A 13,041-nucleotide genomic window follows, 5' to 3' on the forward strand; every position below is an offset into this window, starting at 1 on the left:
AATTAGAATACACAAATCCACTCCAGAAAAGTTTAATGTAGGTTCCTGGGGCATCATATTCTGAAAAAAAAAAAACCCAAAACCGAAGTACAGTACAAAGAAAAAAGGCAAACAGAATTCCCCAGTATTTAAAATAATGAAATGTAGCAAAGCTCCATCTGTTACAAGGCTGCACCTCACAGCAGCTGCTGGAAGCAGCAGTCTCAGCCTGAGGACCAGAAGGCTTCCCCACCTCCCAGAGATGGCCTGGAATAAGCAGCACCCAACCAGAACACTTGGTTCCTTAGGGAACTAGTAAGACTCCTTGAAAGGAAAAGGGCAGACTCTGTACTGCAGTGAGCTGCTCAGCATCCCTGCTGGGACATGAACCAGACAGGCTGATCCCATAGTGCTGAGGCTCTGCGAGAACACATCTCCTGGGAGGAGTGGCACCTTCCAGCAGATCCCACCAACTGCATGGCAAAACCTACTCCTTTGAGAAATCCTGGTATCAGAGGAAAAAGAGCCATTACAACAGCCAGACAGCAGACCAGGAAGGGATCTGAGACACACCACACTACTAGCTGGGAACAGAAACAAGCAATGGATCTCGAGTTAAGAGGTCAGCCCAGTTACAGCCCCAGTCCCAGGGATGTCTGGTACCCTGTCTACCATTCCTTGAATTGAAGAATATTAGCATAATTTAGGCAAGGACCTCTGGCGGTCTCTGCCTCACCCCTGTCCCATTCAAAGCAGGGCCAACTTCAACACCCAGATAGTTCAGGGCCTTCTCCAGATAAATACTGAGTTATCTCCAACCATGGAGATCTCAGGACTCCACTCCAGCACATCCACAGTAAGCAGTGCATGGGCCATGGCAGTACTTTTGACGTACTCGGGCTACAGAGCAGCCACCTTGGAGCCAAGAGAGAGCTGCTTTCATTCCATCTATCAATTTTCATATGACAACAGTCTAATTTGATATGGCCCCTACACCTAAGGGCAGTGACCCATGGCTGTTCCACTCCACTGCAGGGCTGCTACAAAGCACTCATTTCCAGAGGTACAATGCTCCAAAAGCAGCCCAGCCTCGCTGGTGTGCAGCCCAACCTGACAGTAACCACTATAAGAGCTGAGGGAAAGGCTGGAGGAGCACTTATTCAAACAATGGAAAACACAGAGATTCCTATGGAGAACAAAACCGTGAGCTTGGAGGAGGACCTACATCAACAAGGAACCAGCTGATGTCAGACAGCCTCAAAAACATAACAAACATTAAGTAACCCAGGGGCACAGTAAACACTGCAGGCATGACACTGCCATCGTGAAAAAGCTATAATTACAGTTGGGAGAATATATCAAGATATTTAAAGCCTGCTGGGAAGCAATAAAACCTTTGCTGACACCAACTCCATGGACTCCCCAACAAATGCTAAATACGAACAGTGAATCTGCAGATCTAGATGCCCACTGAAGAACTGAGATAAATAGAGGAGTGGTGGGAAGGGCTGAGAGACTTCCTTCTCCTTGCCACTTGCCTCGCAGAGAGGAGAAGCACCTCTTCCCTGGTGCTGGCAAAGGGCCCTCTTCTGTGGCATGTGCACCATGCCAGGTGAGCCTGCTGTCCCTACACTGCCCTGACACGTGCACATGTGAAGGCTGAGACACCCTCCAGACCACAGGGATCACCAGATTTTCTGCTGTGATCCCAGCAGGAGCACAAAGCACCCCAAAGGCCGGTCAGGTGCCTCCAGGAGCTGACAACAGCCTGGCCCGCGGCCCCTGTGGCACGGCCACCACACGTGGGAAGGAATGTGTGCCCAAACCCCGTGGGTCAGGCAGATGGAAGGGCAGGCTCTGGACATCCAGGACGGTGGCAGGGAGCCGGGCATCCCGCGGCCCGGCCCCAGGCAGGCAGGCAGAGAGCAGGCAGGGCAGGAGCACAGCGGTTTATTGGCAACACGAGCAGAGGCGGCGGCGGTGGCGGCGGGCCCCGAGCAGGGTGCGGGGCGGCGGTGCTCCGGCGGCGGGGGCCGGGGCCGCCCCGGGCCTATGTCAGCGTCTCCCCCTTGGTGACCTACGGGAAAAGGAAAAGCCTCAGCCAGGGCCTGCCCCGGGCCCAGCCCGCACCCGGCCCACCGCCCCGCTGCTCACCCGGGCCTCGATGTACTCGATTCTCCGCTCCAGCGCAGTCAGCTTCTCGTTCAGGGTGGCCAGCCGGGACCGGCACGACATGTCTGCGGGGAGGCGGCAGTGAGACACCGCGGGCACAGCCTGGCTCGGCCCGCCCCGCCCCGCCCGCAGCCCCCGCCGCCGCCCCGCGCCCTCACCGAAGGAGTTGAGGAAGTCCGCGATCTTCTTGATGGAGCTGGTGATCACCTCGATGTACTCGCGGTTGGCCCAGTCCTGGTGGATCTCCCGCTGCACCGGGTCCTCCTGCACCGACATGGCCGCCGCCGCCGCCGCGCCTGCGCGGGAGCCGGGCCCCGCCCGCCCGTCCGGCGCCTCAGGGCCGCGCTGCGGAGGGCTCCGGCCCGGCCCCGCCGCGCTGCTCGCCGCGCTCCTCGCCGCCGTCCGTGTCGCTGCCGCTCGGCTCCTGCGGAACGCGCTGCCGTCAGCGCCGGAGCTGCACCCCCGCCCTCCGCCGCCTTCGAGAGGCGCAGCCCGGCAGCCCCTGCTGTACCTCCTCAGTGGGGCTCTCCGCCGAGTCCTCCTCGTCCTCATCCGAGCCCCTCTCCTCAGAGGCCTGAGTCAGAATTTCTTCTCCCTAAGATGAACGCGAAAGATCTGGACTGAGTGTATGCGAAGCGGCCAAAGCATGCCAGGGTGGGATGGAAGAAAAGGGCATTTTGTTGTCTTCTTAAATAAAAAGACTTAGAGTAAAAAAAAATCAGGTTATGTTTAACTGTCCTGCTTCTACAGTGGAAGATGAAGAGCCGGAACTGGCTTCTTTTAAAGCAACATGTGAAAGTGTGGGAACCTGTTCAAATGACCTTTATCTCTTCCCTCTTGTGAATGAAGTTCTTCCCAAGGAACAGCCAAAAAATCCCCATACCTGTTCATTACAATCAAATCTGACCCTTCAGTGCAAGAGCCTAGAGATGAAGATTCTTAATCTTGAAATAAAATGCTTCTTTCTCCTGCACTAGACATGACTGTACTATGCTCACACTGAATTTGGCCTTTTGGCTATACCCATGCACAAGGGGAGATTTAGAGTTGTCGAGACAAAATGAGCATTGTTCTCTCCCAGATTTTAATTGCCCCAGGCAGGGCAGTGATGCTCACCTGAAGATCCCGATTTTTGAGGATGCCAACCCAGAAAGCCTCCTGGCAGTGGTTGAATGCCAGCATTGCCTTCACTCGGTACACAAATTGTTCCAGGGACTTCTTCAACAAAGGCACATGGTTGGTCAGTCCAATGTCTTGGTGAATCTATGAAACAATAATAAAATCTGATGAGGACTGATTCTTGCCTAAGTGTTCTGGCTGTTTAAAAGCCATCAGTTACCAGGTGGGATGGACATGAACCCCACAAAGCTTGGCCAGATTACATCACTTCTTGGCCGAATTACAGCTATTGTTAAAAAATAAAGCTCAGATCAGTATTTTGTCTAAAATGATCCCTTGTAACAATCCAAACATCTATATTCACTCAGATTAAAAAAGAAGCCTCAGTTTTTGTCATGAATTCTAGAGAGAGGCTAGTAACTCCTCTGCTGAATTCCTAAGCTTAGAAAAGAAAAAATGAGAAAAGGTGTTAAATACACCACTTCCAACACAATCTTTTCTTGCTCAATGCCTCATGCAATTCCTTTGCACGGCATGTGTGTGCACTATAATCTCCAAACTCAGCTTCTCTGGACCAAAAAAGCACTGGCTTTTGGAGAACTAGGACAGGAGGAACAGATGGAGTTGCTGTAAGCAAAAACCACCAGAGGAAGGGCAGCTATGCCAGGTATCGTAAGAGATTTAGCTCTGGGTGAGCATCTCCTCCTGCTAGGCTTCAATCTGCAGTACAGATTCTGCAGTCATTGCTAAACCAGAAAGCCTGTCAACCTGCCAAAACCTGCACAATTCTTTTGTACATAAGTATTTTCCTCTTTCATAGGAATACTTTGTAATATTCTGGGATTAAGATGTTCTCATTAGATATACTCTGAATTCAGGTCACCTGCATTCTTGGAAGAGTTCAACATGCCTGAGCAGAGGGACACTGCTTTGCTTCAAGTTCTGCCAACAGGGAATGGGTAACTGATTACCAACAGCAAGCTGTTCTCTAGCCTGTGTAACAGGCAGGACCAAGCAATCATCAGCACTAATCAGAACCAAAACAGCAAAACCCTTGCTAATGACACAATCAACACTCACAGCGCTCCCTGGGCCCTGGAACCTGCCCAGCCAGCTGTGTGCAGGCAGTTTGGAGACTCAACAAAGTGCCACGGCATTGGCAAAAATCTGTCTCCAGAAACTGTCCACACGCCCAGGGTTAGATATGTAAATAGAAAAGAGGCTTGGTGTGAAAGGGGAAATGACAGGGGAAGCTGATTGCTGTTGCCTGCTGTGTAATGCTCTTTAAAGCCACACGTATTGAGGGAGAGTGACAAATCTTAGGTCACACAGCACAACGGGTCAGTGAGAATCCATGAGGTTTGTATGAAAGTGAAATCAAGGTTGGTTTAACAAATGTTGGTTGTCAGCTCCTCTTCAAACAAGTATGGAGCATTCATGGCATACATTTACTTGCCCCAGATTCAGTTTCTGCCTTCTCATTCTTGCAAAATGATTTGGCACAGAGACCTGTACCAGAGCAGCGGCAGAACTGGGTGCTCACTAATTGCAGCTCTGTGCTAACAGGGACCAGGGGACACAGTGCTTGAAAATGCTGATCAAGTGCAAAGACAAACATGACATGGAAAGCTGCAATGCTGTTATCCTGGTTACAAGGTGAATTGTGACTTTAAAGCAGGCATGAGGATTTCATTTTCAAACACAAGAAGGACTTTTTAGCATTGTCGGGGTTTGTGCCAGCTTCCAATTCTCACCCTGTGCTGAGAGCTGCAACAGCATGTTCTGATCTTCAGCTAAATTTCTATGCTCCTGATGCCAGCTCTGGCCTAAATGGGTAGCAAATCTGGCTTGGGAGCCATGCTGGTAGCTGGCTTTCCACCTTCAACTACTTTGGTAAAGCTCCCTTCTTGGACAAGTGTTCATGAACCTTTTAGGAGTTGGGAACAAAGCAGCACACATGAAGTTCTTTCTTCTTCTGTGTGACTCTCTCTTGCAACAAGCACTGTCTCTCCACACTGTAAGCAAAGTTCTAATCCTCTCCTTCCTTCCTGCCCCAAGTCTCCTACAGAGACAGGCAGTGTGTTACCACCCTCCTCCTTCTCCCTTTGCCCTTGCCAACGTAACAACAGAAAAGCCACCTCAAGAGGACTTTGAGCAGGGCTTTTCCCCATTTGCTTCCTGTTGCTGATTCCTGTGACTGGCAAAGCTTCTCTCCTATATTATCAGTCTGGCATCTGTACTTTGTTCAAGGTCTCTAAGGTCTTAGCTTGTGTCCTTGGAAACACCCCCTGTACAGATGCCAACAACCAAAGATGTCCAGAACCTCTGGCCTAAAAAATATTATGCCAGCCTCATCTAACATCCAAGTCAGCCACTTCTAGAATAAATGCTTCAACTTTTGGGCCATTAAACAAGGTTATTTCACCTTCTCTCAGAGTTTTGTTTGCACAGACACTGCTGGAAGTGTGCAAGTAGAACCTGCCTGTGCCCTGGAAAAGCAGTGGAAGGGAAATAATACCATCCTTAGGACAGGAGTTTGTGCTGCAATTGGAACTTATCTTACCTTGGAATGGCCACACATGTGATGAAGTTGCCTGGTGCTCAGCTGCAAGGTTTTCAGCAAACTCTGCACATCATCCTGCAATAAATAAGTAGACCAGCAAATCATTCTCAAAGGACTTTTCCAGAGAGAAACAAGAATATTGAAACAGCATTAGTCTTAGCAATCCTTTCAAAGGGTTATGATATAGAGGTAAGATGTGTGTATGCAGGAAATATCAGTCATGATTCCCAACTGGTTGCAGCCAGTTCTGTCCCCAGGATTACCGTGTGCTTTTTAAAGCTGTGGTCCAGAAGAGGCATGGCAAGCTTCAGAAACGCTTCTACAAAGAGGCGGCCGTACTATAAAAGAGTGATAAATATATCAGACAGCAAATTTAAACTCCTTATCAAAGAACCATCACAAAGTCAGATGAGATAATGATACATTCTTTCAAGCTACCCCAGAGACTGTTCTTGCTTAGAAGAAGATTATATTCATGTGAAGGCTGTACTGGAATATATAGGCTCAGTAAAGCATCCCACTTTAATCACTGCAAAGAGAGGCTAGAAGGACAAGGTCTCATCATTGTACACATCCCTGGTTTAATCCACCAGGCACCTGGGAATAAAACTGAACTAAATGCAAGATGTTAGAATCACTATGCATATATATGTATAGCAAAGTATAAGGAACACAGTATCTGCTTCTTCCAGAGAAGCCAGTACCCACTCTACTGCACTGGAGGCAATTATTCAAAAAAGCTGGTACTTAAACTGCTCTCTTCAGTTATTTTGAACTCTTGCTTACCTTCAGGCAGATGCTGAGTACAGGCCTGCTGTCAAACACCTACATGGACAAGAGGAAAGTAAGAGTCAGATCAGTCCACAAGTCTAAAAAACCATGTAAGCAACAGCACCCAATTGAAAACAGCCTTTCATGGCACACCCCTGTGAATGTGTGAACTCTGCTTTAAGGCAACATCCACTCTCAACTTTCAGCAGGAACATCACATAAGCACATGAACTGTCGTGGCTCTCAGGTGGAAGCCCTTGACAGGATGGCTGTTTGGGGGTCTAAGGTGCACCTTTTGCAGATGGCACAAAATTATCTCAATGAGTCTAAAGTTCTTAACAGTTTGGGACCCAAGCCCAGCTGATGGGCAAATAACCACATAATGAACAAAGCAAAACTGAGATGGGCAAAATAATGTGAAGGTACCCTGGTGCTGCTATGGACTAAACTGAACTATGGACAAAACTGAGCTAAGTGGTCCAGCTCTACCCTTTATGCTCTCAAAAGGCATCTGGAGCACAGGTAGGGCTCCAGTGAATGCTGCTGTAAAGAAAAACCTGGACTTGAAAAACCTGGGCTTGCCAATTATCCCTGCAGATACGTAAAAATAAACAACGACCAACCTTCCCAAGAAGAACAGTGCAGCTGTGCTATCACCTTCTGCCCCAAACAGTATCACACTTACAGACACTCAAAGAACCAGCTCCAAAACTGACGGAGGGAAATATTTCATCCAGTGGGACTGGGCAAAGATTATTACTGGCTTTAATTACCACCCTCAGGTTGTTCCACTAGTCAGTCACACTGCACGTTTTTCCCCAGTGTTCATGAGCCTGAGAACACCAGGCCTTGCTGGGAATTTGAAGGTAAAGGCAGGACAACCAGAAGCTCACCTTGACCAAGTTAATGAGGATGTGGAAATTCCGCACAGCAATGTTCCAGCGCAGCAGCTTCTCCAGTTGCACCTATGGGATGCAAGGGGACAATAACCCAAGATGGTGCATTTCCTCTCACCTTGCTGGATGTGCTTTCAGCAGTTGCTGTACCCAAAGCACTGCTGTTGTTGAAGAGAGAGGAACAAAGCTTCACCACAAGCATATGTATCACAGCAAAAACACTCCACGGCAATTCCAGCCTGTGGCTTTAAGTGCTGGGAGTTAACTCAGTTCCTTGCTCTCAGAGCCCCTCTTGGTTGCAAAATAATGTTGTGCTCCCACACAGACGTGCAGAACAACTGCACAGTTTAGTAATTTGCTCATTAATGCCTATTTTCTGGTTACAGCTTCTGCTGGATTTACTACATTTTTGACATGGTGCAAATCAGGAAAAAAAGATGCTCCTTATATGTTCCCCTGTATATCAGTGTTGATATACATTGATGAATGAAGGTGTCTGAGTGCATTTCCTACACAAAGTTCAGAAGTAAATTCCTTTCCAAGTTATACATCTTTATTGTACTGTCCAGTTTAACTTGAGCTTTGTTCCCCTCAAAGAGTCCAGTGCATTTATTTTCCTACCTCACTTGAGTCTGATGGTTTCCCAGCTGGGATGCTTTTCACTGAACTCTCCAGCTGAGCCATCATTACTCTGAAGAAAACTGGGAATGTCTGCCTATGGAGAAAATGAAAAAACTGCAAGTCAGCTCCGAGTATCTAGATAGGCTGCTTGTCACCAAAATGGTGGGGAAAACTCAAATGTTGCCCAGCTGGGCATCCTTCTCAGTAGGAAATCACAGGATTAAGACTCATAACCATGTCTAGCCCAGCCCAATTGCCCAAACAGATGGAGAATCCCACTGCCCCGGTATGAACCACACCTAGACACCACCGCTTCCTTGTAGCTCTGGGGGTGCACAATAGAAGGCTTGTAGCTCTCAGCATAAGATGATTTAGGAAGTTTCAGAGTGCAGGAACATTCTTCATCCCTGCTTCCACATTCCTATGCCAGGCAGCAGCACCCTGAGTGCATTTTTGCACACTGCATACTAGCCCAGGATTGCCTACAGCCACCCCCGGCCTCTGAGGGTGACTTTTGGAGTGCTTTATACCACCACAATAGCACAGAGACAACACACCTGATGACAGACAGCAGCTCATTTTCCAGTTAAAATGGTTCATAGCAATAAACTCAACATCATGTTCAGCACGGGACATTCCACTTTGGCATAAAGCTACCATGTGCTACCCTGTTGCATAGTGCCAAAACAATGTTTACAAGTGTCCAGAGTAGCCACCACAGTACCAACATGAAACCATAACAGGCCCCAAAATAAGAAAACTAAGTATTTAAAAGCAGAAATTGCCATTATGCATATCATAGAATTCAAGGTTTCTATTGTTATAATTACCTGCTTAGGGTAGGATAAGTAGAAGAACATCCATCTTTGGCAGAGTTCATCAGTTCAGGAACACCAACACCGGAGATTTCCTCTATGGCTTTCAGGATGTTATCTGTGTGCTCCAGGTAGACACTAAATCCAAAACCAGCATAGCTGATCAGTAGATATTATGCAGAATGACACGACAAGGCCTTGAACACCACCCTACCTGAAACATGTGGCCTAAAACTGTCAAGCTCTTCCCTGCCGAAGGTAATCACATGCAGGAAACCCAAAGCACTGCTTAGAACTCTCACAGTGATGTCATTAAAAGCTACCATGATCTGAAACGTACCTAGATTCAGTATTTCCTCATTCTTATGTTTAGGAAGGACAGGCTGGGAAGAGGATGAAGTGGAATTGCCCTTTATGAAAGAGAACATCCAAGAAGTATGGGTGACACTGAAATGGCTGCCTGCTGTAGGCCACCTGTATCAGGAACAAGCCAACAAAGCCTTCTACAGACAGCCAGGAGTACCCACCCCCATGTTGCAGGCCCTGATCCTCATGGCAGACTAACCACTGTGACACCTGCTGGAAGGACAGCCCAGCAGGGCATAAGCAATCCAGGAGTCTCCTGGAGGGCATTGATGAGAATTTCCTGACACAAGTGACAGAGGACCTGATGAGGAAAGGTGCTCAGCTGGCCCTCACACTTCAAACCAAGAAAGAAACTGTGCTTTAGAAACAGTGTAAAAACAGGGCTTTAGGCCAAGCTGTGCAAGCATGAGGGTTGTGATTCAGAGGGGCCATTCCTCTGCAGCAACAGTAATCATTAAAATAAAGAGTGTCTTGGCCTGCCTGAGGGAATGGCTGGAGCCTTACCAGAGCAGGGTGTGCAGGGCACTGTTGAACTGGCTGCCCTTCTCTCGGTCTCCACTGGGCTTTACCCAGGACTGGCAGAGGAACTGCTTTGCTAGAGAAGCTGTGGAATATAAGGGATAACTTAGTGAAAGAAGAATCCAAAAAATTCCTTCTTCCATATAAAAGCAGCGTGTTCAAATGATTTTTTGAAAGATCATAATATCACTACTCCTCATGTGCCTGAACTTTCTAAGTCAGAATGCATTTTCCCTAAAAAGCTGCAAGGCCAAAAGGATACATATCATGATAACAAAATATTTGCACATCCAGTGTGTCCCTGGTCTGGAATACCTGTTCACATCAGAACCATGATCCACCTCTGGCCATTTCTGACAAACTTAAGTTAAACCTTATTTGTTTGGCAGTTCCTACAGTGTGCCATGTGTTTGCTTTTAATTAGGCCATATGCAACCCTTAGGGTATCCATTTCTAGAAATGGAATTCCACTAACAAGTGACTTGGCCCTTTGGCCACAGCACTATAATAATAAATGTGAAAAGACAAGTTTAAAGTTTACAGATTTCTGAAATCAAAACTGCAAACAAACCCGCTTATCTCTTGCAGAAATGTTTAAAATCAGGAAGTGATTAGTTAAAATATCTTATTCCCTACCACACTCAGTCAGTAGCTCTCCCAAAGTGGAACTGTTTAAAATAGTAAAATAGTCTTTAAAGAGGGAACTTACAATTCTGTGTGGCTATGGGGATTGGAGAAGGACAAATTCTAGAGGTGTCTTAGTATGACAAGGAATGGCTGAGAGAGGCAACTGTCTGGAGTCTTAATTTCAGTGTGTGCTGAAGTGGAGACCAAGTAGTTTTCTTGTATATTCCCTACAACCATGTCTGTCCCTTATCTGCTGTTTATCTTACATAATGGGTCCCAATCCATGAGAGGAACTTTCTTAACTGAAAACATTTGTTGCATGGGTCTAAGAACTTACAGGTTTTCCTCTTTCTGCCCTGGAGTAACAGCTGTATTTGCAGCTCATTTCCATAAATTTTGGAAATGAGCTGTCACAAACATCTGTACTTACAGTAGGAAGTCACATCAGATTAAGTCTGTGATGAGTCACCTCCATAACCAGTGATTAAACTGGTACCAACACTGAACAGCAGGCTCGTGCTTAGAACTCCTAAAAGCTGTGAAGCTCTCATTTTTAAAAACACCAGCTAAGAGAGCTGGAGTCTGCCTGTCTGCATGTGACTGAGGCACAGCAGAACAAATACCAAAGAGGTTCCGATATATTTACAGTTGTTCCCTTCGTTAATGGCTAGGACTGTTCACCCAGTGAGATTACCAGGATGCAAAAGGGAAATCTCTCCCTTAAAAGGCCAAAGACCACAAAAAAACTAATCTGAGATGAGTGGCTCTTCACACATTACCCATTTTCTCCTTCTTCCAGCCAGACATGGGTTTCTCAGCGATGGCAATCAGGAGCTGAGTGAGGATGTAGGCACAGTGGAAGCTGGGAACACTCTGCTGGAAATTCAGGAGGTACTGAAAACTCTCACTGAGGGTAACAGGAATGGGAAAAGGTAAAAACAGTGTAGACAGGGTAATGTCTCAGACACACATAAATAAAAAGGAAGCACTACACCATCTCATATCCAAGTCTCCCTATCCCAGTGTTTTGTCCCTGGCAGTGCCCTTCTGAAGAAAGCATTATCAGCCACTAATACATAGGAATTCAGTCACTGAGAAACTTCTCTCAAGCCCCAGCCACTCTAAGTCTAGCAACAGCTTTATATACTGCTTTTGCCTAGTGTACCTGTAAGCATTTTAACTCTCCAGAACACAGTCATTCCTTCTGTGAATCCTACTAATCTCCTTGTCTCAAACAGCATATAAACAAATGAGATCCACAGATTCATGCGTATTTTACATTTTATATTTTTTACTCCTTTTCATGAGGTTTGACTACACTGCCATTCAATTAAGTACAAAGCTCTGTTTGAAGTGAGTGTAGTCTCTATGAGAGCTCCCAAACACACATTTACCCATAATGCCCACACAAAACGGGGAAAAATCCCTGAAATCTGTTCATTTCAAGCCTTGTGAAATAGATTCTACCTTATCAGTTCCTCAAGAAGAAGAAACTCTGTCTCTCCTGGCTTTAGCCGGTCTGCAAGCACCTGGAGGGCTGACCTCAGCAAGTCAGTATTTTCATGCTGAGAAAAACCATTCCTGAGGGGGAAAATAATCCAGTTCAACATCAGATTAGAAGAGCTATCAGATGCAAATGCATATCTAAGCATATTTGGCAAGATGAAAAGTAGAGGAGCTGGATACTCAAGAAGAGTCCTGCAGTATGAAAGTTATAAAGGGACACAAAAAATTGAAAACTCAATGGGAATGGAAAGCCTTGAGCACAAACAATACTAACTTTTCAGTTAGACTACAGCTCTAGCTTGGTGAGGAGAGGCCATTTCCCATAACTGGAGGTCCATATATACTAAGCCAAAGCTATGGAGACCTGAAAATAAGAGGATGTATAATGACAGTTGCTGTCCGAATGCAGTGATTGTGGGTGGTGGTCACCTCCTGAACAACAGGTAGGAGCCTAACAGGGAGGAAAATTCTAAAGATCTTCATTATTTCTTGCACAGTGTCTGTGAGGGTATGTATGCTAGAAAAGCTCAAATACATCCACATTCCAATTCTACAGACTGAACAGGTGGGCTTGATAATGGTAATGCTCAAGTGCACCTGTACCACACAAGTTAACGAACAACTGGTAATATAAGAGGCCTTGACTAAACATATGTAAAAGGAGCTGTAATTTGTTGAATGTAGTGGATGGACAGCTCACCCCAGTATATAGCTGTCTGACCTACAGCAAAACAGAAATATTTTATACTGGACAGCAAAACTGAGCTTGAGCTGCCTGTTACAAAGTGGACCAGGTTCTCTGATTTACAAGATAGATGGGCTCATGAACAACCAACATTCACTCTGGCTAAAGAAAGAATGACAAATCTGGGAATAGTCAGGAGTGGATCTGGGGTCTTGAGGTTCCAGTAGTGGCCAACAGGAGAGGCAGACCTCAGACTTGACTTTTTATGCAGTTACTACTGTTTATGAAGTACAACAAAGGTAAAATGCTTTCCACATGCAAATCTAAATTGGGGTTTAGAAAGAAACTTTTATGATACTATCCTGGATTATGTTAACAGATGCAGAAGTCTGCAGGCTGCAC

General features: G+C 46.5%; 2 protein-coding genes across 3 annotated transcripts in view; both read right to left on the minus strand.

Annotated features, from left to right (window-relative positions):
- Window positions 1–16: 16 nt before the first annotated feature.
- BRK1 (BRICK1 subunit of SCAR/WAVE actin nucleating complex) lies at window positions 17–2,465 on the minus strand. Its single transcript, XM_032121093.1, has 3 exons — window positions 2,310–2,465; window positions 2,134–2,216; window positions 17–2,056 (listed from the first exon to the last, which is right to left on the minus strand). Exons 1-3 carry the CDS (start codon window positions 2,425–2,427, stop codon window positions 2,030–2,032), a joined length of 228 nt encoding a protein of 75 aa, XP_031976984.1. The 5' UTR covers window positions 2,428–2,465; the 3' UTR covers window positions 17–2,029.
- Window positions 2,454–13,041, minus strand: part of FANCD2 (FA complementation group D2) — a 36,552-nt gene continuing 25,964 nt past the window's right edge. Inside the window, exons 33-44 of one of the 2 annotated variants that reach the window (XM_032121075.1) lie at window positions 11,916–12,029; window positions 11,228–11,355; window positions 9,807–9,906; window positions 8,952–9,074; window positions 8,122–8,215; window positions 7,498–7,569; window positions 6,620–6,658; window positions 6,097–6,171; window positions 5,834–5,908; window positions 3,268–3,414; window positions 2,663–2,746; window positions 2,454–2,575 (exon numbers count right to left, since the gene is read on the minus strand). In XM_032121075.1, coding sequence (XP_031976966.1) covers window positions 2,486–2,575; window positions 2,663–2,746; window positions 3,268–3,414; window positions 5,834–5,908; window positions 6,097–6,171; window positions 6,620–6,658; window positions 7,498–7,569; window positions 8,122–8,215; window positions 8,952–9,074; window positions 9,807–9,906; window positions 11,228–11,355; window positions 11,916–12,029 — 1,141 coding nt within the window. In that variant the 3' untranslated portion in view covers window positions 2,454–2,485. Of the gene's footprint in view, window positions 2,576–2,662; window positions 2,747–3,267; window positions 3,415–5,833; window positions 5,909–6,096; window positions 6,172–6,619; window positions 6,659–7,497; window positions 7,570–8,121; window positions 8,216–8,951; window positions 9,075–9,806; window positions 9,907–11,227; window positions 11,356–11,915; window positions 12,030–13,041 lie in introns of those variants that run through there. The other variant, XM_032121076.1, reaches the window with a different exon arrangement.

Source organism: Corvus moneduloides, chromosome 11 (assembly GCF_009650955.1).
Source record: "Corvus moneduloides isolate bCorMon1 chromosome 11, bCorMon1.pri, whole genome shotgun sequence".
NCBI lineage: Eukaryota > Metazoa > Chordata > Aves > Passeriformes > Corvidae > Corvus > Corvus moneduloides.

Bases quoted from the DNA above. Each gene is read 5' to 3' on its own strand.
- BRK1 (XM_032121093.1), bottom strand. From the start codon at position 2,427: ATGTCGGTGCAGGAGGACCCGGTGCAGCGGGAGATCCACCAGGACTGG. The intron at 2,217-2,309 runs GTGAGGGCGCGG...GCCTCCCCGCAG, and splicing joins GGACTTCCTCAACTCCTTCG to ACATGTCGTGCCGGTCCCGG. The intron at 2,057-2,133 runs GTGAGCAGCGGG...CTTTTCCCGTAG, and splicing joins TCGAGTACATCGAGGCCCGG to GTCACCAAGGGGGAGACGCT.